Source organism: Capricornis sumatraensis, chromosome 22, assembly GCF_032405125.1.
Source record: "Capricornis sumatraensis isolate serow.1 chromosome 22, serow.2, whole genome shotgun sequence".
Lineage (NCBI taxonomy): Eukaryota > Metazoa > Chordata > Mammalia > Artiodactyla > Bovidae > Capricornis > Capricornis sumatraensis.
Genome location: NC_091090.1, coordinates 31,008,289 through 31,035,569, shown reverse-complemented (window position 1 = coordinate 31,035,569; position 27,281 = coordinate 31,008,289). Strand labels below are relative to the sequence as shown.

General features: G+C 55.6%; 1 protein-coding gene across 1 annotated transcript in view; it reads right to left on the bottom strand.

Moving 5' to 3' along the window:
- The window catches only part of TNXB (tenascin XB), a 55,988-nt gene that overhangs the window by 9,400 nt on the left and 19,307 nt on the right, over positions 1-27,281 (bottom strand). Inside the window, exons 7-24 of the mRNA XM_068961043.1 lie at positions 26,062-26,430; positions 24,640-24,933; positions 22,368-22,658; positions 21,682-21,987; positions 19,749-20,108; positions 19,017-19,391; positions 15,082-15,387; positions 13,763-14,062; positions 12,235-12,522; positions 11,658-11,966; positions 10,786-11,106; positions 10,317-10,661; positions 9,610-9,960; positions 8,879-9,253; positions 6,504-6,800; positions 4,647-4,979; positions 3,886-4,287; positions 1,715-2,044 (exon numbers count right to left, since the gene is read on the bottom strand). Of these exons, the coding sequence (XP_068817144.1) occupies positions 1,715-2,044; positions 3,886-4,287; positions 4,647-4,979; positions 6,504-6,800; positions 8,879-9,253; positions 9,610-9,960; positions 10,317-10,661; positions 10,786-11,106; positions 11,658-11,966; positions 12,235-12,522; positions 13,763-14,062; positions 15,082-15,387; positions 19,017-19,391; positions 19,749-20,108; positions 21,682-21,987; positions 22,368-22,658; positions 24,640-24,933; positions 26,062-26,430 (5,952 nt within the window). The remainder of the gene's footprint in view (positions 1-1,714; positions 2,045-3,885; positions 4,288-4,646; positions 4,980-6,503; positions 6,801-8,878; positions 9,254-9,609; positions 9,961-10,316; positions 10,662-10,785; positions 11,107-11,657; positions 11,967-12,234; positions 12,523-13,762; positions 14,063-15,081; positions 15,388-19,016; positions 19,392-19,748; positions 20,109-21,681; positions 21,988-22,367; positions 22,659-24,639; positions 24,934-26,061; positions 26,431-27,281) is intronic.

The window sequence follows — 27,281 nt, the reverse complement described above, 5'->3', positions numbered from 1 at the left end:
CTCAGTTCAGCATATAAAGGGGTGTATTGCAAAAATAAAATAGTAAGGTACAGGACATGTCTATCCACAGGAGCTCTAACTCCTCTTTCTCTTGACTCTTTCTTTCTGGTCCCTTTAATGTTGGCCTTCCTGGCACCGTAGCCTCATCTGCCCTGCTCTCACCCATACCTACCAGAACCCTTCCTCACACGCAGGCCCACATGGCCACTGTGCTCTGGGCCTCCCTCCACTGTGGTCTCACAGCATCTTAACTCCTTTTGGCTCATGTCGTGGCCCTCAAGCAGCTCAGAAGCCCCATCCCCCTTCTCTAATCAGAAACCTGGAGTCTTCTTGGATCTGTTCCTGTTGCCATCTGCTGTCTTCCCAGGTGGTGCTAGCGGTAAAGAACCCGCCTGCCAATGCAGGAGACTAAGAGATGCGGGTTCAACTCTTGGGTCAGGAAGACCCCCTGGAGGAGGCATGGCAACCCACTCCAGTATTCCTGCATGGAGAGTCCCAGGGACAGAGGAGCCTGGCAGGCTCAGACGCGACTGCAGCGACTTAGCACGCACCAGCTGCCGTAAGACTCAGATTCTCTCTCTGGAGTTCTCTCTCTGTCTGATTCTCTCTCTGGAGTCCCTCCTGCATCTTCTCACTTCCCACACCTGCAGCCCCGCCACCCTGTCTGGGATGCCCTTACCTGTCACCTTGGTTTACCACCTCCCTATGCCTCTCTCTGCCTCCCGCCTCCACCTGTTCTTCACAGGGAGCCAGAATGAGTCTTTAAAAGCACATCCGAGGGTCTCAGTCTTGGCAGAAAACTGTGAAGCAGTCCTCTCTATTCTGGGAGAGAAATTCCTGGCTTCCTGAGCAGCCCCAACCTCTCTACCCCCATCTCAAGACTCTCTCTCCCACTCCAAGAATTTTGTACAAAATCCTCTCTTGTGCCATGATGTTCTTAGTACTGAGACCCTCCATTCTGTCTGTAAGTGTCACCAAGATAAAGCCTGCTGGTTGTCAAGTCTCAGCTGTCCAGTGGGAACCCGTGGACACCAGTGGGCAGGCAGGCCGGTGTTGGCCTCACTGCCCAGTTTTGGCCTGGCCGTGGGGCTTCCCGTCACCTACACGTTCCCCTTTGCTGGTCCACAGCCTGTCTGTGAGCCCCGTAGGATAAGAACTGGTTTCTCTGCCACGTTCAAGGTCTACCTCAGTGAACTTCCTCAGTGCTTATCTCAGGCCACCCACATCTTTCTTGAACCACTGGTGTCACAAGTCTGTTAACACCCAAACTGTGCGGCTAGGGGGCGTTTCAGTCAAGACACTAAATTCTGAGCACACTCCTGCCTTCCGCCACAGCCTCCAGTCAACTACATAGAGGCCGAGCTTGCCTGAGCTCCTGTGAGGACTCAGGCATGCAAGCACGATTCTGTCTGATAGAATCTAAGGAAGTGTCCAATTGCTTTGTGAGGAGCTTTAGCAGAGCGCGGTCCATGGACCAACAGCATCAGCATCAGGAAGGACTTTAGAAATCCAGTGTGTCCAGCCCCAGCCCAAACCTGCCAAATCTGAATCTGCCTTTTAACAAGAAGCCTCGACCATCTGATGTTCTGGAAAAGACACGCTGCTGAGAATATTTATATTTTCATTAAGATGGGAATAAAGGGAAACTCTTCCAGGACGCGTCCTCCCCATCCTGCACCCCACACTCCCCACCTCACTCCCTACCCTCACTCACCGGTCACGCCCATGGTGGACACGGGGCCCATGCGCCGCCCCCCGTGCAGGCCATACAGGTTCATCTTGTATTTGCGTCCGGGCTCCAAGCCCCCAACGGTCACCTCAGTCTGCTCACTCCCAACACGCACCACCTGAGGCCCGTCCCTGCCCTTGTACTGGACAGTGAAGGAGTCGAAGTGGCCCTGGGGGACAGTCCAGGAGAGGCTCAGCGAGTCTGGGGAGGATCCCGTCACCGTCAGCTCCCCCAGGAGGGGCTCCTCGGGGGGCTCTGGGGCCTCTGTGCTGGGCTCCGTGGGGCTGGGGGTCTCTTCCACAACCTCCCGAGGGTCTGAGAAAAGAGATTGGGGGCAGAGGCTTAGATGGCGACTTGCTTTGACGTCTGCTGATATCAACAGAGACAACCAGTGAAACATCCAGTGAAACACTCCTCAAGCTGCAGGCCTGGAGGCTCACGCAGCCTCTGGGTGCAGCATTCGGTGACTCCATGCAGGGGAGACCGAGACACGCCCGACCCCGTGACATACTGGCTGGCAGGCACCATGAACCTTCAGAAGGCAATTCGGACATGCATATCGGGAGCCAAAATACTGCTCATTTCCTTTGAACCAATAATCTCATTTCTGGGCAGCTATCCTAAGAAAATTATTAAAAAGCAGGAAAAGTTGTATCACAGGAGTTTGGGATTATTCATGACAGCAAGATGTGTCAGGACTCCAAAGGAACCACAGAAGAAGATTAATTTTGTTATGGCACTTTCACCATGAAGCATCAAATGACCATTAAAATGATGATTAATGACGGTTGTGTAGCCGCAGGATAAAAGCTCTAAGTGTAACTTAGGTACGAAAGAAGTTAAGAGCCAAGAATTACATGACCACTCTGCAACCTGAAAACATGCAGGCATGGAAACCACAGAGTGTTACACACATTGTTATGAATGGTGATTCTTGGGTCAGAAAGTGGTCCGATGAGAGATTGTTTCCCCTACTTTCCAAACTTTCCATCATGTTGCTCTATGCTTTTCAGAGAAAAATACAGACTTAAAAAGAAACTCTGGATTATAAAAATTAGTAGTCTGGTGCTGGATGTGGAGTAGGGACATGGGTCCCTCTGTGCTTTTTGCCTATGCTTGTGCTTTGCATGATAGGGGGCCCTCTGTCTGAAGTGTCTTCAGGAGGGGAGAGTGAACCTCACAGAGACAGTTGACTCACCCCACAAAAGATGGACTCTCGGGAGCTGGGTTCTCCCACGTGCAGAGGAATCCTGGTGACATAGTGTCACCAGGCATAAGACTCCAGCTGACAGTGACTTAGAAAAGCCACCCTGACTACAAGTGGGGAATTTAATTCCCCTTGGGGATTTTTTTTCTTCATTTTTTAAAGACTAGAAATTGTAACTTTTTCATAATCATCAATGAAACAAATTGCAAGAATGATGAGCGGATAAGATGGAAGGAATACAAAAGAGGAGACGATGTATTGAAAAAAAAATTTCCTGATTATAAAAGAAAAACTGCTTGTCACTTAAGAAGATGTAAATGACACAGAACAGAACAAAATGGGGGAAAAAGCACAACGGGGAAAATATTCTATTGTGTCCCACAAGCCGTGCATCCCATGGGGTGTTTCCTTCCAGTTGTCTTACTATGCAAGTTATTTTCAAGTGGTTTTGATTAACCTCCTTACAAACATTGTAAACTCTTATTTCATTGTGAAGTATAAAGTAATTGTCTTATGTTTAAACGTTTCAATGATGCCATAATTGGTCATTTTATAGATTGTTGTCTAATTACTTAATCATCTCAGTGTGGTTAGATGCTGGGTTGTTTCTTTCATTCTTTTTTTCCCCCCTGTAACAAAGAGTGCTGTGATTTGTGATTAAGATGGAAAGAAAAGAAAATTCCAGTGAAGTCAAGCTTGGTCTGAGCCTGACACATTTCACCCTTCGAGGCAGCCAGTGACTGGCCATCAGAGGAGGTCATGCTACTGTGGACAATGAGGCTGTGGATTGACAATGGCCAGACCGCTACACACGGGTCACAGCCCAGGGCCGTGGAGGAACAGCATAAAAGGGGTTCAAGGTCTGGTGAAATAACAGAACAGTCAACCAGGTCACCATGAGGAAAAGGTTTTTCCACCCCGGAGACCCCTGAGCCCTGCCCTCACTCACCGGTCATGCCCACGGTGGACGCGGGGCCCACGCGCCGCCCCCCGTGCAGGCCGTACAGGTGCATCTTGTACTTGCGTCCGGGCTCCAGGCCCCCAACGGTCACCTCAGTCTCCTCGCCCCCGACACGCACCACCTGGGGCCCGTCCCTGCCCTTGTACTGGACGGTGAAGGAGTCGAAGTGGCCCTGGGCCACAGTCCAGGAGAGGCTCAGCGAGTCCGGGGAGGATCCTGTCACCGTCAGCTCCCCCAGGAGGGGCTCCTTGGGGGGCTCCGGGGCCTCTGTGCTGGGTTCTGTGGGGCTGGGGGTCTCCTCCGTCTCTGTGGGGCTGGGGGTCTCCTCCACCTCTGTGGGGCTGGGGGTCTCCTCCACCTCTCTGGGGCTGGGGGTCTCTTCCTCTGCAGCTGAGAAGGAGGGACACACAGAGGGTGAGGCAGGGTCCCCAGGAGACGTCCTTAGTCTCCTCCTAAGCCTTGGCTTTGACTCCGGGCCCTGAAGTCAGTTCAGAGGAGCTGGTCCTTGGGGCTGGGTGGTCCTGCTTGGTCCACACCTCACAGACATGCCCGGAGTCTCTGGGGTCAGCTGTGGGGACCAGGACCGCCACCAGCATGGCTCACGGAGGCCCTTCTCTGCCCAGGAGGACACACAAAGGTCACCACGGCTCAGCCTCGAGGAGGGGGGCCTCCCGCACCCCACTCCCCCATCACCTGAGGGGGTGATCTCCCTACTAGGTCCCATCCTGGGGCTTCCACCGTCCACTCACTGGTCACCCCGATGACAGAGATGGGGCCCACGCGCTGGCGGTCGTGGAAGCCGTACAGGTTCATCTTGTACTTGTGGTCTGGCTCCAGGCCGGAGATGGTGACCCCGTCCTCATCCCCGGGCACCCTCACCGCCTTGGGCTGCCCGTCCCCATTCTTGTACTGGATCAGGAAGTGGTCGAACTGGCCCTCGGGGATGGTCCAGGAGAGGCTCAGGGAGTCGGGGGTGGCGTCCATCACTGTCACCTCCCCCAGGCGGGGCTTGATAGGAGGCTCAGGAGCTACAGTGGGCAGGTCTGTTGGGGCTGGGGTCATTTCTTGGTCTTTTTCTGAGGCTGGATCAGGAGACAAAGAGAATAGTGACATGCTTCCTGAGCTCCCTCCTAACAGGATGGATTCTGGGATTTCTCCGACACACCAGGGCCCTGAAGCTGGGACGCCAGTGCCCCAGGGTTAAGACTTCATTTCCCTAGTTTACATGTTCAGCTTCCAGGGGCAGGGCACACACTGCGGAGATGTCAAGATGGTACGGTGGGATGCCGCTGACCTCAGCACATGCAGCATGGAACCTACAGGAGCTGCTAAGCGAGTTCACTTAGTGGGCCAGGACTCATGCTTTGTAACAGCACCACGTCTAGCAGACACGTCGCGTCAGGAGGTGCCTGCGCTCAGGTTCCTAAGTATTTTCCTTTAATACCTCTTCTGGTTTAGAAGGCTTTTCTGAGCACTTGAGAATCTAATTTAGATTCCACAGTTGACAGCAGAGATGAGACCACAGGAAATCAGATCATCTTTGCATTTGGGTTGCTTGGGGACCTCGTATTAATTCTCTTGCCAGTTTATGGCAGGGACGACCCGTCACACCCACAGATTTCTTTTGTCTTTCTGTTCTGCATAGAGTTTTATTCTGGCTTAATAGCTGAATTATAAAATCATCGTGTTTCAGATCTCCATTGTGTTTGGGAACCAGGTTTTAAGCATGTCGCAGGTAATAGCTATAAAGGAACTTAACAAAAGCAACCAACTGCCAAGATAAGGAGTAATTAATGAAGAGAAAATATCTTGTTTAGTTGCACATATGACTAATATCAGGGCTTCCCTCATAGTTCAGTCAGTAAAGAATCTGCCTGCAATGCAGGAGAGCTGGGTTCGGTTCCTAGGTCAGGAATCTTCCTCTGGAGAAGGAAATGGCAACCCACTCCAGTATTCTCACCTGGAGAATCCCATGGACAGAGGAGCCTGGTGGGCTCCAGCCCATGGGATCACAAGAGTCGGACACAACTTAGCGACTAAGCCAGCATGACTAGTGTTAACCACTGAAGTAACAGTATCCATGATAGCAGGGTTCTGTGTTGACATAAAATCCATGTGTATCAGTATCAAATACAATTTTACCCAGTGAAATCAATAATAATTATGAGAATTCACCCAAGGGTTTTTAGTAACTAATTTTCTTCCTCAAGAGGAGGAGCCGTAGTTACCAAACACTGTGGGTGAGCCAAGCCACGCCCACGCTGCCAGACAGGTAGGGTATTCTTTCTGCAAGGATGCCGAAAGGGAGGCACGGAGAGGCTGAGTGACTCTCTCGAAGTCACACAGCTCTGAGGGGCCGAGAATAGGCCAGCCTCAGGTCTGCCTGAGTCTATTATTTCCTTGGTATCTTCCCTCTTCAAGGACTCAAAAAGTGTAAAGGGTGAGACAGCTAAAGTGACACTAAGGCTTGGAGTGAAGACAGGCACAGAACCACTCCCAGGAGCTTGGGAGGCTCAGGCTCAAGAGCAGCGGGAGAAAAACATGAGTACTGGCAGTTAAAGGGAAACTGAGCCCAGCTCGGGGCCAGTGTCCTACTGCACACTCACCAGTTAAGCCGACAGTGGAGATGGGGCCCACGCGCTGGCGATCGTGGAAGCCGTACAGATTCATCTTGTACTTGTGGTCTGGCTCCAGGCCCGAGATGGTGACCCCGTCCTCGTCCCCGGGCACCCTCACCGCCTTGGGCTGCCCGTCCCCATTCTTGTATTGGACTAAGAAGTGGTCGAACTGGCCCTCGGGGATGGTCCAGGAGAGGCTCAGGGAGTCGGGGGTGGCATCTGTCACAGTCAGCTTCCCCAGCTGTGGCTTCAAAGGAGGGCTAGCAGGGGGCTCCTCTTCTGGGGCTGGGGAGAGAGGCAAACGGAATCGTTCCTGCTGAGGCCCTGCTCTCCTGGGTTCAGGCCAGAAAGTGGGCCAGCTCTGTGGGCCTAACTTCAGATCCAGCTGTACCTATGGCCATCACAATCTCTTTGTGGCCTCCTTATGGTCGATCCAATGTGCCAAGTGGCCTCTTGCCTCGATGCCTGAATGTTCTTTCCCCAGATTGTCTGCATGGCTCATGTTCACGCCTCCTTTAAGTCTTCATTCAAACGTCAACTTCTCTCTAGGGCCTTTCCTGCCCACCCTATTAAAAATCCCAGTTCTCCCAATTGCAGCCTATCTTTCTTAATTGGATATGATTCCAGCAAAAAAATTGCAAAAGAACAATTAGGACACCATCAGGAAGGTGAGTGCTCAGTCGTGTTCAACTCTTTGCGACCCCATGGACTGTGATGCAGCCTGCCAGGCTCCTCTGTCCGTGTGGATTCTCCAGGCAACAATACTGGAGTAGGTTGCCATGCCCTCCTCCAGGGGGTCTTCCTAACCCAGGGATCGAACCTAGATCTTCTGCACTGCAGGTGGATTCTTTACCATCTGAGCCACCAGGGAATCAGGAAACTAGTAATACCCGAATATCTGGTTTTTAAAGGCGCAATCACTGTGTCATGGTTACTTTTAAGTGGTCTTTTTGAAAAGAGCAGTACACTTAAATATGTAATGATGAAGTAAAGAGTGTATAGAACACGTTTTAAAATATTACAGCAGTGTATCCATACAATGGAGTATTACTTGACTATAAAGGAATGAAGTACTGCTACATGCTACAACACAGACCAACCACAAAAACGTGCTAAAATGTGACAAAAGAAGTCAGACATGAAAGAGCAGGTACTGTGTGATTCCAGTTATATGATGTGTCCGGAAAAGGCAAATCTACAGAAGCAGAAAGTAGATTTGTGGGGATCGGAAATGGGCGTGAAAATGGGTCTGGACACCAGATTTCATCTCAATGTGGTGGAAAAGTTCCAGAATTATTAATAGATAGTGATCATGGTCGGAGAAGGCAATGGCACCCCACTTCAGTACTCTTGCCTGGAAAATCCCATGGGCGGAGGAGCCTGGCAGGCTGCAGTCCATGGGGCTGCACAGAGTTGGACACGACTGAAGTGACTTAGCAGTAGCAGCAGTGATGATGGTTGTACAACTCTGTAAATACACTAAAATTGATAAGCTATGTGCTTAAAACAGGTGAATTCTATGGTGTGTAAAGTATACCTCAATGAAGCTGTTAATAAAGAAAACATTCTAGGACTTCCTAGTGGTTAAGAATCTGCCTGCCCACACAGGGGACATGGGTTCAATCCCTGCTCCGGGAAGATCCCACATGCCGCAGAGCAATGAACTTCTTGCGCCACAATTACTGCCCCTGCACTCTAGAGCCTTCCAGTCATAACTACTGAACCCCACGGCACCTACAGCCTGAGCTCTGCAACAAGAGAAGCCGCTGCAACAAGAAGCCCCTGTACCACAACAAAGAGTAGCCCTTGCTCGCCACAACTAGACAAAACCTGTGTGTAGCAGTGAAGACCCACCACTGCCAAAAATAAAATACATTAAAAAAAAAGAAGAAAGATGATTTTCTAGTTGAGGAGGGTGGGAAGTGTGATGGGGTCTGGATGAGCTAGACTGACCAAGAGGTACTTTTTGGTTGAAGCAGGGTGATTGACACATAGGAATTCATTATGTTATTCTTTCCCTTTGGGTATATGTCTGAAATTTTATATAATAAATATTTGTCGAGATTTACTATTTCATGGCATTTGTCCCAACACCCCAAAAGAGTTCTTTTCAGAGTTTCTGTGCAAGGCAGAGAGCCACAGACAGGTCATGAGGCTTGGAGGCCTCAGTCCCCAACAACCTCTCAAGGGCAAGCACTTCCCTGGGACTCCCTCTTCCTGCCCCTAGATCACTTCTGAAGTGCTGAATGGATAAGGAATGAACTAGAGATTTGGGGGTTTTAGGGTCTTCAGTGGAAGACACTCGAGAGGCTCTACTATGAGACCTTTCCTGAGACCTCATCCCAAGCCCCACCCTCACTCACCGGTCACGCCCACGGTGGACACGGGGCCCACGCGCCGCCCCCTGTGCAGGCCGTACAGGTTCATCTTGTACTTGCGTCCGGGCTCCAGGCCCCCAATGGTCACCTCAGTCTCCTTGCCCCCGACACGCACCACCTGGGGCCCGTCCCCGCCCTTGTACTGGACGGTGAAGGAGTCAAAGTGGCCCTGGGGGACAGTCCAGGAGAGGCTCAGCGAGTCTGGGGAGGATCCCGTCACCGTCAGCTCCCCGAGGAGGGGCTCCTCAGGGGTCTCTGGGGCCTCTGTGCTGGGCTCCGTGGGGCTGGGGGTCTCCTCCACCTCTGTGGGGCTGGGGGTCTCCTCCACCTCTGTGGGGCTGGGGGTCTCTTCCTCTGTAGCTGAGAAGAAGGGACACACAGAGGGTGAGTCAGGGTCCCCAGGAGATGTCCTTGGGTCTCCTCCTAAGTCATGGTCCCCACTGGGGACCCTGAGGTCAGTTCAGAGAAGCCTAAGGAGGCTGGTGGTCCTGCTCGGTCCACACCTCACAGACATGCCCGGAGTCTCTGGGGTCAGCTGTGGGGACCAGGGCCACCACCAGCATGCCTCACGGAGGCCCTTCTCTGCCCAGGAGGACACACAAAGGTCACCACGGCTCAGCCTCAAGGAGGGGGGCCTCCCATACCCGACTCCCCCATCACCTGAGGGGGTGATCCTCCCACTAGGTCCCATCCTGGGGCTTCCACCGTCTACTCACTGGTCACCCCGATGACAGAGATGGGGCCCACGCGCTGGCGGTCGTGGAAGCCGTACAGGTTCATCTTGTACTTGTGGTCTGGCTCCAGGCCCGAGATGGTGACCCCATTGTCATGCCCCGGCACCCTCACCACCTTCGGCTGCCCGTCCCCGTTCTTGTACTGGACGGTGAAGGAGTCAAAGTGGCCCTGGGGGACAGTCCAGGAGAGGCTCAGCGAGTCCGGGGAGGATCCTGTCACTGTTAGCTCCTCCAGCAGGGGTTCCTTGGGGGGTTCCGGGGCCTCTGTGCTGGGTTCTGTGGGACTGGGGGTCTCCTCCATCTCTGTGGGGCTGGGGGTCTCCTCTTCTGCAGCTGAGAAGAAGGGACACACAGAGGGTGAGTCAGGGTCCCCAGGAAATGTTCTTGGTTCTCCTCCTAAGCCTTGGCTTCAACTCCAGGCCTTGAGGTCAGTTCAGAGAAGCCTAAGGAGGCTGGTGGTCCCGCTTGGTCCACACCTCACAGACATGCCCAGAGTCTCTGGGGTCAGCTGTGGGGACCAGGGCCACCACCAGCATGGCTCACGGAGGCCCTTCTCTGCCCAGGAGGACACACAAAGGTCACCACGGCTCAGCCTCGAGGAGAGGGGCCTCCCATACCCGACTCCCCCATCACCTGAGGGGGTGATCTCCCCACTAGGTCCCATCCTGGGGCTTCCACCGTCCACTCACTGGTCACCCCGATGACAGAGACGGGGCCCACACGCTGGCGGTCGTGGAAGCCGTACAGGTTCATCTTGTACTTGTAGTCTGGCTCCAGGCCCGAGATGGTGACCTCGTCCTCATCCCCAGGGACCCTCACTGCCTTGGGTTGCCCGTCCCCGTTCTTGTACTGGATCAGGAAGTGGTCGAACTGGCCCTCGGGGATGGTCCAGGAGAGGCTCAGGGAGTCGGGGGTGGCGTCCGTCACCGCCAGCTCCCCCAGGCGGGGCTTGATGGGAGGCTCAGGGACCGCGGTGGATGGGGTTTGGGTGGTAGAGAGAGATTCTGAAGGTTCATCATCCTCCTCTCTTGGGGCTGAACACAGACATGGAGAGAACAGGGCCTGAGAGAAGGGCACAGAGGCCGTGGGGCCTCGGCCTCCTCTGGGCCCTCATGGCCCCCTAGAAGGAAGCTGAGTGGGCAGAGCTCTTTTGCTCACCTGTCATGGCCTCGATGTGGGCAGGACCAACACGTTGCCCGTCGTGGAAACCGTAGAGGCTCACCAGATATCTGTGGTCAGATTCCAGGTCAGAGATGGTGATGTCATGCTGGTTGCCCTCTACATTAACTTCTTGAAGTTGCCCATCCTCGTCTGTGTATTGGACCTTGAAGGAGTCAAATTCTCCCTCAGTTGCCGTCCAGGAGAGATGCAGGCTGTGTGGGGTGGCCTCCTCCAGAGTCACCTCCCCCAGACGGGGCTCAGATGCTGGAGGACTAAAGGTTGCAGGCTCCGCTTCGATTTCTTCCCTGGGAGCTGGTTCTGAGAGACAGGTAGAGAGGGGTGACTGGTCTGTGGCTGCACCAAGACTCTCCAAGAGGATGGATGGAGGGAAGGAGGAAAGGACAAGAGATCAGTAATAAAAAGGACCAACTACTGATACCCAGAGATGAACTTCAAAAGCATCGTGCTAAGTTCAGGAAAAACACACAAAAAACTATGTACTGTATGAGTCTGTTAAGCCAAACACTTAAAAAGGCAAAACTATAATGACAGAAAGCAATTAGTGGTTGCCAGAAGCGGGGATCGGGGAAACTGACAGCCAAGGAGCATGGGGAAACCTCTAGAGTCAATGTTCTCTATCTTTGTTGTGGTAATGGTCATGACTTAGACCAATGGTCATGACCATCCACCCAAACTCACTCAATTATGCTCTTAAAATGGGTGAATTTTATCGTACGTAAATTATGCCTCTATGAAGCTGACCTCTTCCCCCATAAGAAGGGGTACAGGAAGCTCAGAAATCCTGACTCCATCAGACCAGGCGAGCCAGGTGGGAAGGAGGGGCAGCGAATTCCCCCGGCTGAACTCACCGGTCACGGTGATGGCGGAGATGGGACCCACTCGCTTGTCCCTGGACAGCCCGTAGAGCAGCAGCTTGTACCTGCGGGCAGGATCCAGGCCCGAGACACTGACCTCCCTGTGGCTGCCCTCCACGGGCACCACCTGGGGTTGCCCGTCTCTGTCCCTGTACTGGATCACAAAGGAGTCGAAGTGGCCCTCGGGGACCGTCCATGAGAGGCCCACAGAGTCTGATGTCACACTGGTCACCTGCAGCTCCTCCCCCAGACGTGGTTTTGAAGGACGCTTTGTTCCAGCCTCAGCCACAGCTCTGCGGGTCTCTGAGATGGAAACACAGAGGGGAAATGGTTGTTTCTGAAAGGCTGGGTGACCTTGCAAGGAAGGACTGAGAGATCCAAAGACGGGATTGAGCTGTGGCTGCACCCTGCAGGGCTGGGTCTTCAGGCTTGTGCAAGGAGATGGGCCGGATTCCAGCCAGACAACCAGAGCCAAACAGCAACCGTGTTGGACAGCCACCACAAGTGGCCACAGCGACTCTCCCCAGGGGCCCTCCCGATCAGAGACACCTCCCGAAGGGGCTGCCCTCACCTGTGGTGCCCTCGGCAGTGAGGGGGCCATGGCGCCTCTTGCCCAGGAGGCCGTAGACTAGGAATCTGTACTTGCGGCCGGAGTCCAGAGGGCTGATGGTGACCGAGCGTTCGTGGCCCTCCACGGACACCACGTGAGGCCCATCCCTGTCCTTGAACTGGACCACAAAGGAGTCGAAGTGGCCCTCAGGGACCGTCCAGGAGAGGCGCAGTGAGTCTGGGGTGGGGTCTGTCACCCACAGCTCCCCAAGGCGGGGTGGGGCTCCTGGGCTGGCGTCACCTCGGCCAACTGACAGAGAGGAAAGTTTCTGGTGTTTATTTTTTTTTTCCAAAATGACTCCTTGACTGCCTCCCTCTGGAGTTGGAAAAATCTAGAACTGCCCAAATGATCAGTGCTGCCCCCAGATATTTCCATCACCATCACATGCCTGCCAGCATCCTCATCTGGCCATGCCTCTGTTCTTTAACCAGCGCAGGGAGCAGCCTTCTGTCCTGGGAGAGGTGATTCCCTAGTTTCCTATTTATCTTATTCCACTTGTTATCCGGACTCTGATAGAGACCATTTCCTTGGCAGGGTGCAGCTTATCACAGGCTTCATCTGCTTGTTTCTTTAACCAAGGAATCCACTGTTTGTGATTTGACTGTTCTTTGGGAAAATCCAAGGGTCCTGGGGACATCAGAGGGGGGTACAGGTCCCTGGGGGCAGACAGCTGGTTGGGGAAGTAGGATATTATGACGACGGTGACCCTCCTAGGACCTGATGGAGGAGTTGGGACTGCTTTTGTGTGAGGAGGGGTACAAGGAGAAGAAGAATGCTCAGACAGGAGAAGGATCTGGTGTCTGCCCAAGAAGCCATCCCGGGGCCTGAGAAGGAGCTGGCCTTCTGCCTTCCTGGACAGCGAGGACGCTGACGGCATTGTTATTGTGAGAGTTCTCTGGCAACTGGGAACCCCCAGGGGCAGGGGAGGGCCTGGATCAAAATCCAGGAAAGGGGCATAGCTGGGCTGGGCCCGACTGGGCTGGACTGGGCAGCCAGTCTTGGGTTCTTCTGGTGTTTCTGAGCTCCAGGAAGAGGGCAGGGGCGGAAAGCAGTCCCTCTGGAGAGGCAGATAAGGGACCCAGCATGCCTGGGCCGGTAGGGCGGGAAACCAGGGTGAGGGTCAGTTGAAAGCGCTCTCTCAGGAGGTGATGGCTACACAAGGCTGAGACTTGGATGTGGAACAGCTCTGGCCTCCCGCCCTTGCTTCCCAGTCCTGCTTCCACCTTCCAGGAAGGGTCCTGGAGGAGCCTCCCCCAGTGAACGGAAGTAAGAATTATGAGAAGAGGTGAAAGTCAGCAGGGGGAACTGATCCAGGAGCCCACTCCATTTTCTTGGTTCCCATCTGACTGGGAAGGGAGAAGGCAGCAGGGCTTTTCAAATAAAAAGGAAGAGGTGGATGAAAGGGAGACAGGCGGAAAGGAGAGGTGTTCAGGCAGCGGGAAGAAGGACGGCGGGGCTGGGACCTCAGCTTCGTGGGGGTCCCGCTCACCTGTCTTTGCCTCCACAGAGACTGCGCTGCGCCGTTTCCCATCTTGGATCCCGAAGAGCAGGAACTTGTATTTCCTACTGGGCTCCAGGCCGGGGACGGTGACCTCGCGCTGGTCGGCGGCCACAGGCACCACCTGGGGCTGCCCGTCCCTGTCCTTGTACTGGACCAAGAAGGAGTCGAATTCGCCCTCGGGGACAGTCCAGGAGAGGCCCACAGAGTCCGGGGTCACGTCCGTCACCGTCAGCTCCCCCAGGCGTGGCTCCACAGGGGGCTCTGTGACTGGGGCTGGAGGGACGGGAGCTAGGATCCAGGGAGACAGAGAACATGGCTGAGATCTCTGGTGGGAGAACTCCCCCCTCGCAGGGCTCCTGGGCTCCGAGGGCCTCCAGGGGGTGTTGAACTGAGACAGGGAGCAGTTACATCTCTATTTTCACTGGCCTCGCTTCCTTCAATGATGCATATAGGAAACCAACACGGTGGTACTAGCAGTGCTCATGACTGTCACCAATAGGAATCACAGATGCTGTCACATCAGCTTAGAATTACTGCAGAAACTCCAAAACACTCTACACTCATCACTGCTTCTAAATAGGTTATTAAACAGGCCACAAGTTTCTTGCTAATGAACTAACAGTGAAGTTCCTGTATTGCTAAATCATAAATTTGAATTTTAAAATACCTTTGATAATTGGATATCAATAAAATCGGTATGGTATGGTAAAATCCTATGCATTCTACTTTAGATTTTAAGACATTGCTCTGAAAGGGGTTCACTGGTTTCATAGACACCACAGCACAGAAATGGTAGTGGCCTGTCCCCAGAAGGCATGAGCAGCGGGACACACCAGGAGCGGAAGATGCCGGGAGCGGAGAGCAAGGGCCACCTCCCTGAGGAAGGAAGACTCTGGGTTGGCCAGAAGGGAACACAGCTCAGGCCAGGGGGGTCGAGGGCCTCTGAGAAAAGATTCGAGGGATGTGTGTTGTTTAACCCCAGTGAAAAAGGGCAGCAGGGGGAGGTGGTAGCTGGTCCAAGTCACAGCGGGGTTGTGAAGAGAGGGGAGGAAACAGCTGTGGATGATCAGAGAGATAGCGTCTGGCTGGACCTGGCCGGAGGGGAGGAAGACAATCCTGCCTGGGGGAGGAGGCAGAGCAGAGATAGAGACTGGAAGACAGGGAAGGTTCCAGCTCCCAAGAGGATCCCTGGGGTCAGGGAACAGACCACATGCCTGTGACTGGGGAGGATCTGAGCGAGACGCTGGGGAGGTGGGGTGGCCCCGGGTGACCAGGGATGGGGACTGCCTTGACCCGCCCTCACTCACCGGTCAGGGCCACCACGGAGAGGGGGCCCACGCGCTGCCCACCATGTAGCCCGTACATATTCATCCTGTATTTGCGCTCAGGCTTTAGCCCAGAGACAGTGGCCTCTCGCTGGTCTGCGGCCACAGGGACCACGTGGGGTTGCCCATCCCTGTCCTTGTACTGGACCACGAAAGAGTCAAACTGGCCCTCTGGGACTGTCCACGCGAGGCCCACGGAGTTGGGGGTCACATCTGTCACTGTCAGCTCCCCGAGGCGCGGTTCCTTGGGGGGCTCGGTAGCCGGAGGAGTCTCTTCTGCTTGTGGAGCTGAGACAAAAAAGGGGGGCGCTGTCAGGAAAAGCCCCTCTTCCCTTTGGTAGCAATTATCTGCGTTGTTGTGGTGGTGCCCATGGGGTGGTTCTGATGTAAGACTACACTGATTGGCAACATCTGTCTGGCCGACAAGGCTTCACTAAGTGCCTGCCAGAATCTGGGGCTGTGTTCGGTGGGGAGGGGTGTCAGTCACCACTGAGACCCTGGGAAAGTGGCTGAAGGCCCATCTGCCCATCTCTGGCTCCAAGTCCTCCAGCCAGACCTCCCAGCTGACCCCCAGACTTGGGTGTGCTCAGCATCTTCCTTGGGTGCCTAACTGATCCCCAATTTCAGTCCAAAGCCGAGTTCAGGGGCTTTCCCCTGCAACTCCTGTTCCTTCCACAGCCTTCCCACCTCATCAAAACCACCGCTTCACTGTCAGAGTCATCCCTGAGTCCTCTTCTCCACCTCATGGCCGGCCTGCGAGTAAGTCCTGTCCGCACTGCTCTCAGAAGCTGACTCCCCTACTTCTTAAGTCCACCGCCACCCCCTCTAAGTTGGAAAAGGAAATGGCAACCTCCTCCAGTATTCTTGCCTGGAGAATCTCGTGGACAGAGGAACCTGGCAGGATACAGTCCATGGGGTTGCAAAGAGTCGGACAGGACTGAGCAACTACCACTCACCTCCTTTAAGCACACGGCTCTTACTGGATTATAGCACAGTCTCCTAAATCCCCCCCCTTCTCCCCTCTTCACTGTGTTCCCCACTGTTAGCACATTAGTCAAAGCCTGTTCCTGCCATGGCTTCCATCTCACTTAGAGCAAAAAGCCAAGTCCTTACAGTGACCTCCCTCCGAGGCCCCACATGTTTACCTCTCACACCACCCTCCTCATTCTGAAACAATCCTCGCTGGTCCTCAGACATTCCCTCTGCCCAGAGCTCTTCCCCAGAGGCCTACATGGCTTGTCCTCTCCCTCCGGTAGGTCCTTCTTCAGAGAGTCCCTTTCCAGCCCCCTTCCCACCCACTCACCGTCTCGCCTACTGGGCTTTGCTTTTCTCCCCAGCTCTTGTCACTGGCTCACATACAGTCCTACAGACATATTTGTGCAATCTGGCGCCTGTCTCCTCTGATAGAATGTGAGCTCCCGGGAGGAGCCTTGCCTTGTTCCCTACTGTGTTCCCAGCACCAGCACCCCGTGGGTGCTCCACAAAGGTCTGTTAAATTAATGAGTGGTATGCATATCTGGGAGAGGCTGAGCTCAGGACCTGCTAGTCCCCATTGCCCCAGAGTGAGCTGAGTGTGGGAGGCACTGCTTATTAGGACCAGCCTGGAAAGTGGTCCCAAGAGGCAAGTAGCAGAGGGGTGGCTAGGTGGGTGGGTTCCCAAGATCCTGTTTCTCAGGTTCCTGTGGGAGGATAAGATTAGGCTCTGTACTCATAAAACCTGTTTTCAGAATGGGCTGGTGGGCTTCCCTCGTGGCTCAGTGGTAAAGAATCCACTTGCCAGTGCTGGAGGATCCTGCATGCCGCAGAGCAACTAGGCCAATGCACCACAAGTATGGAGCCTGTGTCTAGAGCCCTGGAGACACAAGCACTGAGCCCTCGAGCCACAGCTCCTGAAGCCAGCATGCCTAGAGCCCGTGCTCCTCAACAAGAGAAGCCACCGCAATGGGAAGCCCACGCACCGCAACCAGAGAAAAGCCTGTGAAGCAATGAAGACCCAGAGCAGTTAAAAATAAGTAAATAGACTTGAAAGGGGGAGGGCGGCTGGCATGGGAATCCCCTGGTGGTTCTTGGTTAGGGCTTGATGCTTCCACTGTAGGGGGCATGGGTTCAATCCCTAATCCTAAAATCCTATAAGCCATGCAGCTTGACCAAAAAAAAATTTTTTTTAATTAAAGTAAAAAGTAAAAATGGGCTGGTGATGAGGCCTCAGGAGGACAGAAGTAAGTCTGAGTGGGAAGGGCAGGGATGGAGGCAGCTGAAGGCGGGAGGGAGTAACCACCATGTACTGAGCTTCTCCCAGGTCCAGGAGCCAGGCCAGGCGTTGTGTTCCATTTAATTTGCATCCCAACTCTGTTGTTCCTGTAGCTTCCATTTCCTGCTTGCTTTCACCCTCTCTGCACTTCTTTCCACGAGAGAGAAACTGTCCTCACCATCAAGCCTTATCCTTGGTGCTCTGTCTCAACTGGGGGAGGTGGAATGACAACTACCCGTGAATACCGCAGACCCCATGCTGCATTTGGTAAAATCCTTTCCCAATTTAGTAATGTTTCTAAAGCTGCACGTTAGTTCTTCTCCTAGCAACGGCTCAGCACGTGCTGTGTGCCAGGCATAGTCCCTTGGTCAGCTCAGCAGGCTCCAGCTGCCCATCGCCTTCCTGCTTGGATAATGAGCTCCATCGCACAGCTTAGAACTGAGCAGCCAGGAATGGAAAGCAGTTTCTTTGATTCCAAGACTCAACTGTCCTCCACTGCACTGCCTCAGTCAGTGCCCGACATAGTCCGTCCTTACCTGGGAACCGGGCTTCCCAAGTGCAGCTAGTGGTAAAGATCCCGCCTGCCAATGCAGGTGACATAAGAGACTCAGGTTTGATTCCTGGGTGGAGAAGATCCCCTGAAGGAGGGCATGGCAACCCACTCCAATATTCTTGTTTGGAGAATCCCATGGACAGAGGAGAGCATGCACCCACGTGCCCAGGGACCAGCGTGGCTGCCCCAGACAGACAAATGGACATAGGGTGACCCCAGGAGAAACCTCGGCCACATGTCCTAGGCCTGACACAAGCCTCCACCTTTCTACTTCAGGCCCACAGGACAGTAACCCACTGAGGCTTACCCCTCTCCCTACTCTCTGTACTGACTGAAGAAAGAAAAGAAATCAGGGGTGAAAGACTCTGGACACTAAGCCAACCAAGTCCCTTTGAGAAATATAGAAACCATGTTCCGGAAACATGTTTCTCTGCTTTTAAAAATCTTTCCCTTTAGAATAAAAGTTGCTTTTGAAAAATCTGTGTCTTTGTTTCAGTGAACAAAGGAGAAAAGAAATGCCTTGTCCCTGGGGCCAAGCTGGGCAGACCAGCAGGAGGGTCACAGAGGCCTGTCTGGGGCCTGGGCCTGGCCCTGGGGCTCGCAGAGTGGGTGCCCAGGGGGGTCCTCTGTGGTGGCTGAGGGGCCCTGTGCCTGGGTGGAGGGACAGTCTTCCTTGCTGTAATCACTCACCGGATGAGTCATAAAGGAAGTTTCCAGCGGCCCTGGTGAAGAGGCCAATGTCTCATGCACATTCTAAAAAGCTGAACCAGCCAAAGGGGACAGAGCAGAGCCTAGGGTAAGGCCAAATGTAATCATCGTAGTGGCCAACACTGCCAGCATGCTTACTCTGAGCCAGGCCTGCACTAACTCAATCTCACAACAGTTCTGTGAGGTGGGCATTATTATCCCCATTTTACTGCTGAAGAAACAAACATAGTAAGTTGAAAACTCGCTCAAGGTGGTGAAGCTGGTTGTAGCCCAGTCCCCAGTGAGCTGTTCTTTCTAGGTTGTCCCCAAGCAGGGGGTTCCATGGCAACAAGGGAGGGCGACACCACAGGGAGGCTGGGGGCCGCAGACGGGAGGAAAGCAGACAAGGGCCCTGCCCTCACTCACCGGTCACGCCCATGGTGGACACGGGGCCCACGCGCCGCCCCCCGTGCAGGCCGTACAGGTTCATCTTGTACTTGCGTCCGGGCTCCAGGCCCCCAACGGTCACCTCAGTCTCCTTGCCCCCGACACGCACCACCTGGGGCCCGTCCCTGCCCTTGTACTGGACGGTGAAGGAGTCAAAGTGGCCCTGGGCCACAGTCCAGGAGAGGCTCAGCGAGTCCGGGGAGGATCCCGTCACCGTCAGTTCCCCCAAGAGGGGCTCCTCGGGGGGCTCCAGGGCCTCTGTGCTGGGTTCTGTGGGGCTGGGGGTCTCCTCCGTCTCTGTGGAGCTGGGGGTCTCCTCCACCTCTGTGGGGCTGGGGGTCTCTTCCTCTGCAGCTGAGAAGGAGGGACACACAGAGGGTGAGTCAGGGTCCCCAGGAGATGTCCTTGGGTCTCCTCCTAAGCCATGGTCCCCACTGGGGACCCTGAGGTCAGTTCAGAGAAGCCTAAGGAGGCTGGTGGTCCTGCTCGGTCCACACCTCACAGACATGCCTGGAGTCCCTGGTGTCAGCTCTGGGGATTGGCCCTGTCACCAGCACAGCTCACAGAGGCCCTTCTCTGCCCAGGAAGACCCACAAAGGTCACCATGGCTCAGCCTTGAGGAGAGGGGCCTCCCCCGCCCCACTCCCCCATCACCTGAGGGGGTGATCCTCCCCATTAGGTCCCATCCTGGGGCTTCCACCATCTACTCACTGGTCACCCCGATGACAGAGATGGGGCCCACACGCTGGCGGTCATGGAAGCCGTACAGGTTCATCTTGTACTTGTGGTCTGGCTCCAGGCCCGAGATGGTGACCCCATCCTCGTCCCCGGGGACCCTCACCACCCTGGGTTGCCCGTCCCCGTCTCTGTACTGGACGGTGAAGGAGTCGAAGTGGCCCTGGGGGACAGTCCAGGAGAGGCTCAGCGAGTCCGGGGAGGATCCTGTCACCATCAGCTCCCCCAGGAGGGGCTTCTTGGGGGGCTCTGGGGCCTCTGTGCTGGGTTCTGTGGGGCTGGGGGTCTCCTCCATCTCTGTGGCACTGGGGGTCTCATCCAGGACTTCCTGGGGGGCTGAGGGAAGAGATAGGCTCTCAGGTGACATGCTTTGCTGGTGACATTAATCCTGACATAAAGTACATTTGGCAACTATACTCTTCAAGCTGTTGGCTTAGGGGTTCCTGTAGCCTTTGTATTAGCCGTTCAGTGACTCATTGAAGGAGACAGCTCTGAGACAGGCCCCTAAACCCCACCGTGTACTGCTGGCCAATTGCACTGGCTGGGCTCTTGTGTCTGAGAAAGGAGGTGAGGCAGTGTGAGAGGAAACTGAAGAATTCTTACATACTGTTCATGGACTGTGCTGACCACAGGAAAACGAGGGGGCAGCAAGGACTTGTCCCACTTGCAGTTCTCCCTGTCAGTTCCTGCCCCTCCCCAGGGTTGCCCAGCTCCCCTCACCCCACTGACCAGGACAGAAAATGGGATGTGCTCTGGCTAAGACCTCCGTGGGCAGCCCTGTCTCTTCCTCTACTTCAGACAAGAGTAGGGGAAAGGTCATGGGAATGAGGCTGGGGGCTGGGGAGAGCCGTGCTCTTCCCTGGCTGGGGCTAGAATCACAGCCACGAGGGCATCCACCCACCGTCTGCAGTAGCCAGTTCTCTGCTGAGGCTCCATGAGGTGGGGAGACTGGCACAAGGGAGGCCAGCCCTTCTGTGACCCACTCCCCGGCCCATGGGGGACCACTTTGGGCACAGAAAATAGAGGAAGCCGCAAGCAAGAATGCTAACCCAGACAGGGAAGGGGAGGGTGCAAAGGTGGGGAGAAGAGGGTACTGGGACGGGAGAGAGTCGGGGAGAAATGAGGGCTTACTCTTCAAGAGCAGTTTTGACGTGCTTGGCACGAAGCGCCAGGTGTGTATTAACTCTTTTAATTCTAATAGCTCTGTGAAGCCGTTACCCTTGTTATCCCCATTTGACAGGTGAGAAAGCTGAGGCCCAGAGAGACTCATTAAGTTGCACAAGATCCCAAAGCTAGGATTAACATACAGGCAGGTGGCCCTAGAGCCCATACTCCCAGCCACAATGCTACACAGTCAGGAAAATGTGCTGGATGGGGGAGGTTGGGCCCCAGGGGGACTGCAGGGCTGGGGGCTGAAAGCGAGCCCTTTGCCCTGCTTCACTCTGGCTGGGACTCAGCGAGTCAGGGGGGCTGGGGAAATGTGGAGTTCGTGGCCCTTGGATTTGCCAGTTCTGAACAGAGCATCGGTGGAGGGAGGGTGTGGGCAGCAGGTAAAAGAAGCTCAGAAAAGACCACAGCCTCAGCCAGGAGAAGGTGGCCAGCAAAGGCTGCGAGGAAAGAACCCAGTGGCTGAGGGCACCCAGGGGGAGCACAGCCCGGCGGGGACGGACGATTCTCGGTGCTCAGAATGATGGAAAAGGGGCCTGTCCTTGGAGGTGGAGAGGCAGAGCCAAGAAAGATGTCAGGGGCTGGCAGCTGGATGCGAAATCCTGGGATGTGGGGAAGGAGACGGTGGAGGCTTTGGCAGAATTGGAACCGAGGAAGAGAAGGTGGAGACAGGCGCCAAGGGTCTGGGGCCAGGTCCCACTCAGAGGGCTGGGGGTTGGTGGGCGAGGGAGGCCTGACTCACCTGTGGTGGCCACCACGGACACGGGCCCCATGCGCTGCCTGCCATGAAGCCCGTAGAGGTTCATCTTATACTTCCGGTCGGGCTCCAGGCCAGGGATGGCGACCTCATTCTCATCACCCCTGACGGGCACTGCTTGGGGCCGCCCCTGGGCATCCTTGTACTGGACCACGAAGGAGTCGAAAGAGCCCTGGGCCACCGTCCAGGAGAGGCGCAGGGAGTCTGCAGTGGCGCCAGCCACTGTCAGCTCCCCCAGCAGGGGCCGCTCTGGGGGCTCTGGGTGGCGGGACTCCTCTTTCTTCTCTGGGGCTGTAAATAAGAAGGCCCAGGCGGGGCTGAACTGGCAGAACCCCAGCATTGGGGGCCTGGGGTTTGGAAGGCTTGTCACATCTGTGGGGGTCTCTACTTGATTAGCATGAGCACTGAACTCTGAGAAGCCTGGCACAGCCAGAGTATGACACACCTTCTGGGCCTCGGGGAGCAGCTGAACAGGATGAAAGGGGCCCAGCAGTGTGGGGGAGGCTGGCTGGCCCTGAGCCCAAAAGCGGGGCCAGGATTCCAAGTCAGCCATCTCGCTGGGAGGCCCCAGCCAGCTCCTGGCTGAGGGCAGGCATGTGGAAGGCTGGGAGCAGTCAGCCTTAGGGGTCAGCCCCCCTGTAAGGCTGGGGGCTTAGGAGGCTGCCACTCACCGGTGGTGCCATCGGCCGTGAGGGGACCGTGCCGCTTCTTGTTGGCAATCCCAAACAGAGTGAATCTGTACTTGTGGTCAGGGTCCAGTGGGGAGATAATGATGGAGCGCTCGGGCCCTTCCACGGGCACCACCTGCGGCTGGCCGTCCCTGTCCCTGTACTGGACCACGAAGGAGTCAAACTGGCCCTCAGGGACAGTCCAGGAGAGGTGCAGTGAGTCTGGGGTGGGATCAGTCACCCACAGCTTCCCCAGGCGGGGTGGAGTCACTGGGTTGGGATCAGTCTGAGACACTAGGAAGAGGAGGTGGGAGAGAAGGGAGGGACACGGGTCAAAAGAGAAGAAGAAATCCGTCTCCTCCCTGGGAATGCCGTGTGAGACTGCGCAGGCTGTTCTCTGCACAAAGGTGCATGGTGAAGACAACACGGACGCACTGAAATCCAGCCAGCACTCTGCTTGCCAAGCTGTGCACCCTGGCAAGCGGCTATGCCCACCTAAAAGGACAGGCGGCTCATCTGACGCGGCATGAAAGCACTGTCTTAACTGTTGTTGTTTAGTTGCTAAGTCGTGTCTGACTCTTTGCCACCCCGCGGACTGTAGCCTGCCAGGCTCCCCTGTCCATGGAATTCTCTAGGCAAGAATACTGTAGTGGGTTGCCATGCCCTCCTCCAGGGGATCTTCCCAACCCAAGAATCGAACCTGAACCTCCTGCATTGGCAGGGAGATTCTTTACCGCTGAGTCACCAGGGAAGCCCGCTGTATAGATTAGTGTGGCCCTCACTTATTGTGCAGCCTGGAGAGGGGCTTCAAAGAGAAGGAAGTGCAGTGAGCCTCTTCCACATCTCCACAGCCAGGGAAGTCTTCCAGGACAGCCTCCACTGCTTCCAGACCTAACGACTAGCTGATTTCCTCTCCAAGAGAGGGACGCTTGGTCCTTGGAGCATTTTCATGTGGGAGAGCCCCCCACAACTGTGCTCTGGGCCCCACTTTATCCGCTCCCACTCTCACTCCATCAGATATGCCCTCAGGATTTCCGCGAACACCTCCACTCGGCTGCATCACCCTCCAGCCTCCGCCCTCCGTCTTCGCTCTCCGCTCCAGCCCAGATTCCAGACAGAGATGCTTGTATTCATGTCCTCACCTTCATCGCCCTCCCAACCCAGCCCTGCCCTCCACCGGCAGCTCCCACCAGGGTCAGTGGTGACCTCGCCGTTGCTAAATCCTGTGGACACTCTGCAGCCCTGAGTCACTCTTACGGAATCTGACATGTCTGACCGCGCCCTTCATTTTGGCATTCCTCTCCCCAGTTCCCCCCTCAGGCTGCCCTGCAGACTCCCGATCCTCTGTTCATGCCATGAGTGATGGCCACCTCCAGGGTCTCAGGGGCCATGTCTCTTCTCCCTGCCTCCCCACCCTGGCTTCTGCCCACTGGGACATGCTCCATGCTCAGGGCTTTCCTTTGCTCTCGAGTCCCAGGAGGGCAGCGGGAGAGCGCTCTGGGCCCCTCACGTTCTGCCTGAGTGGCCTTGCCCTCTCTGTGTCGCCCCTCTCCTCATCTGTGAAATGAGTATGCCTCACAGGGCTGCTTGTGAGGATTAAGTGTGATCATTCTCTTAGAACATCTTGAACACATCTGACACTTAAATGCTCGAAAGATGTCTGACTAAGTTGCTGCACTGTTCCACCGTTCCTCACATCCGCTGCTCCTTGCCTCAGGGAACAGGACTGCCGGATCCAGAAGCGTGGGGTGCCTGGGCCTCCTCACTCTCCTTCACCCCACCCAACCCCAGCCTCACTGCCACCATCCCCGCCAGGCCAGCATCCTCGCTTGCCGGTTCCTAGCTCACTTCTCCAGCTGTCCTCTGCAGCAGCCTCAGAGCTATTTGTAAGATAAATATTGAATCGGGTCATACTCTCACTTAAGGCACTTCGGAGGCACCCTAGGGTCCTCAAATGAGGCCTAAGTGACTCACTCAGACAATGGAGATCAGTGAGACCAGTGTCCTCAGCCCCCAGGTGCCCTCCCCTGGCATCCGGAGGAGAGACTTTCTCTTACAGGGCCACTCTCACTCCTGCCTCGCTCTCCACAGCTCCCTCTGTTGGCACTGCCCTCCTCAACCTCCCTGCCTGACCCACCACCATTTTCCCTTTAGGATTCAGCTCAGGCACCACTGCCTCCAGGAAGACTTCCGGGAGTTCCCAAAGCACTGGGGAGACCTCCATCAGGACTGCGCAGAGGGCAGGGGCAGGGCCTGGGTGACCCCTGTCACTCACAGATCTTGGCTTCAGCCACCAGGGGGCCGTGCCTCTTCTTGCCCACGAGCCCGTACAGGACAAATTTGTACTTGCGGCCGACGTCCAGGTTGGAGATGAGGGCAGAGCGCTGGGGCCCCTCTACAGGCACCACCTGGGGCCTGTCCCTGTCTTTGTACTGGATGATGAAGGAATCGAACTCGCCCTCAGGGACTGTCCAGTGCAGAAGCAGGGAGTCCGAGGTCACGTCTGTCACTGTCAGCTTGCCCAGGCGAGGTGGGGCCAAGGGCTTCCCAGGTTTCTCCCCATCCTTGTCTGGAGTTGGAGGGGGGGGGGCGGCAAAAACAAAGCATGTGGGCTCAAGCACTGTCTTGTCCCTGCTCTCCGTCCCTCTCCTCTGCCCACTGGCTCCCTCCATGCTGGACGGCTCCCTCCCTTGATGCTCCATTCCCTGCCCTCAGTTCTCTGGGACCAGCCTTTCTAAGAAGGGGGGCATTTCTCCGCAGTGTCTATTCTGGAGAGAGAGAGCTTCCGCTCTTCCCTGTGATAACTTCCTCCCCACTCACAAAGGTCCCAGGCCCTCTACACACCAACACTCTGAGGGAGTTTCGGGTCCCCTGAGGTTCTTCCTGAGAGTTCGGAACTATTGCTGCTTCAGAGCAGCCTGGAGATGCCTTAGTCCACCTGAACGTCTCTCTCCCTTGCCACTCTCTCCCTGGTGAGAGATCTGGAGTTGCAGGGAGAGCTGGCTACCCGAGTCTCATAAAAGGAGACCAGGAGAAACTGTGAATGCCAGGAGCCCCAGTCTCCTGCCCGGGTTCCACAAACCTCATCCATCTGTGCAGTCCCAATGGCCATGGAGCGCCCTCCCCAGGGAATCTCCACCCCTAGCGGGAACTGGCTGATGGGACCATGGGGCACTGCAGCCCGGGCTTGCATGGTAGGGGGACAAGGTGTCCTAGTCTGTCCAGTGAGGGGATGGCAGGGGCTTGAGAGAAGGGAAAGGGAGGAGGGGGCTGAGGATCAGTATCCTCGGGGCCAGAGGCTTTCCCATACCCACCCTGAGAGACGCAGGGGGCGGAGAGGGGCAGAGGAGTGACCAGGAAGTGGGGGGGGGACACTTCTACACAAAGAAAGCTGCAAGTGGAGAGCCAGGGACCAACAGTCTCTCTTCCTGAATCTTTGTCCCACGTTTTGACTTTTCTCCTCTCATCTATTTATCTGGAAGGACTCCCCTCTCTGATCCACCCTTTGGTTGTACTAAGACTTTCCCTATCCCTCTTGTCTCTGAACCCTCAACTCCCTTTCTCTCTTTGTTTCTCCTACCGCCTCCACCCAAACACCAGCCCTGCCCTCTGGTCTTCATCCCACCCCTGAAGTCCTAAAGGCCCAGCCCCTCCCCCAGCCTCAGGACACTGGACTTGAGCAGAGTCCAGGATGTACCCATAATGCCTTGGTAGATGAGAGGGGCAGAGGGCTCGCCATCGGGAGGGATCCCACGAAGTGACAGCTCGTAGGGGGATTCGGGAGGGGGTGAGGGCACCAGAGCCTGACGGACATCCCCTGGCAGTAGCTCCTCATGGGCCCCTGGCCCTTCGGGCACCCGTAGGCGCAGCTGGAAGTGGGTAAAGGTGTCAGGCTGGGCGGTCCAGGCCACTCGGAGGCGCCCTGTCTTGTCTTTGCCCAGCACCCTCAACTCGGCCAGCTCCTGGGGGCGCTGCTGCAGGACAGGGGCCTGAGCCCCTTGAGTCGTTGAAGGGCCTGAGGGAGGAGGCTCATCAGTGGCCCCCATGAGGCCTGAGAGGGAGGACCCTGGGAAGAGGCAGGGCGAGAAAAACAGGAGAGTCGAGTATGAGAGCCAGCAAGGAGACTGCAGTCCCCAGGTTTTGCTCTCTGGCTTCTAAGAGTCTTCAGACTTTCCCTTCGTCGCTCCTGGATCACCCCCTGGGTCACCTCATTGTCCCAAACATCCACTATAGCCCTGCACAGACAGGCCTGCAGGTCACAAATAGAACTAAGTCTGCCATCCCTCCTCCCACAAGGCTCCTAGCTCCCTTCCCATGGGAAACCCTCCCCACTGGGCGGTGGTCCTGGCCTCCATTAGTGCTGCAGTGAGACGCCTGGAAGAAAGGAGAAGACGGTGGTGTTAAGGAAGACTCAAGAGACAGTGGGCAGTCAGAAGAGAGAGGAGTGGACATCCAGCTCCGGTGACATCTGGGCCCTATGCGGGAAGAAGAGGTCCATAACCCCTCCCCCCATAGCCACAGGGTGCGCCTCCCTGAGCCAGGATGCCGTTCCTGTGGGAGAGACAAGCGTGAACTGAGCCAGGAGGTCTGGAAAGCCAGCCCAAGAAGCAGTGGCTTCACCTCTCACCTACCCATGCTGCCTAACGGTTTCAAGGCCACCCCCAAGCAGTTCCGATGGTCCCTTTGAGGTTAGGGCCAAAGTGTGGAAAATAGTAACCACTGACCACAGCTGTCAGCTACCCTCACCACAGTGAGTCAGAGTGGGAAACCACTGGTTTCACTCCCTACCCCACCCAAACTGCTCCAGAGAATCTTTGCAGACACTGGCCCTCCCATCAAATGACCCTTCTATTGCCTAGAACAGGATTCCTGGCAGAAGCGTCCTAGGAACGCAAGTGAAAATCAGAAAATTCCAAA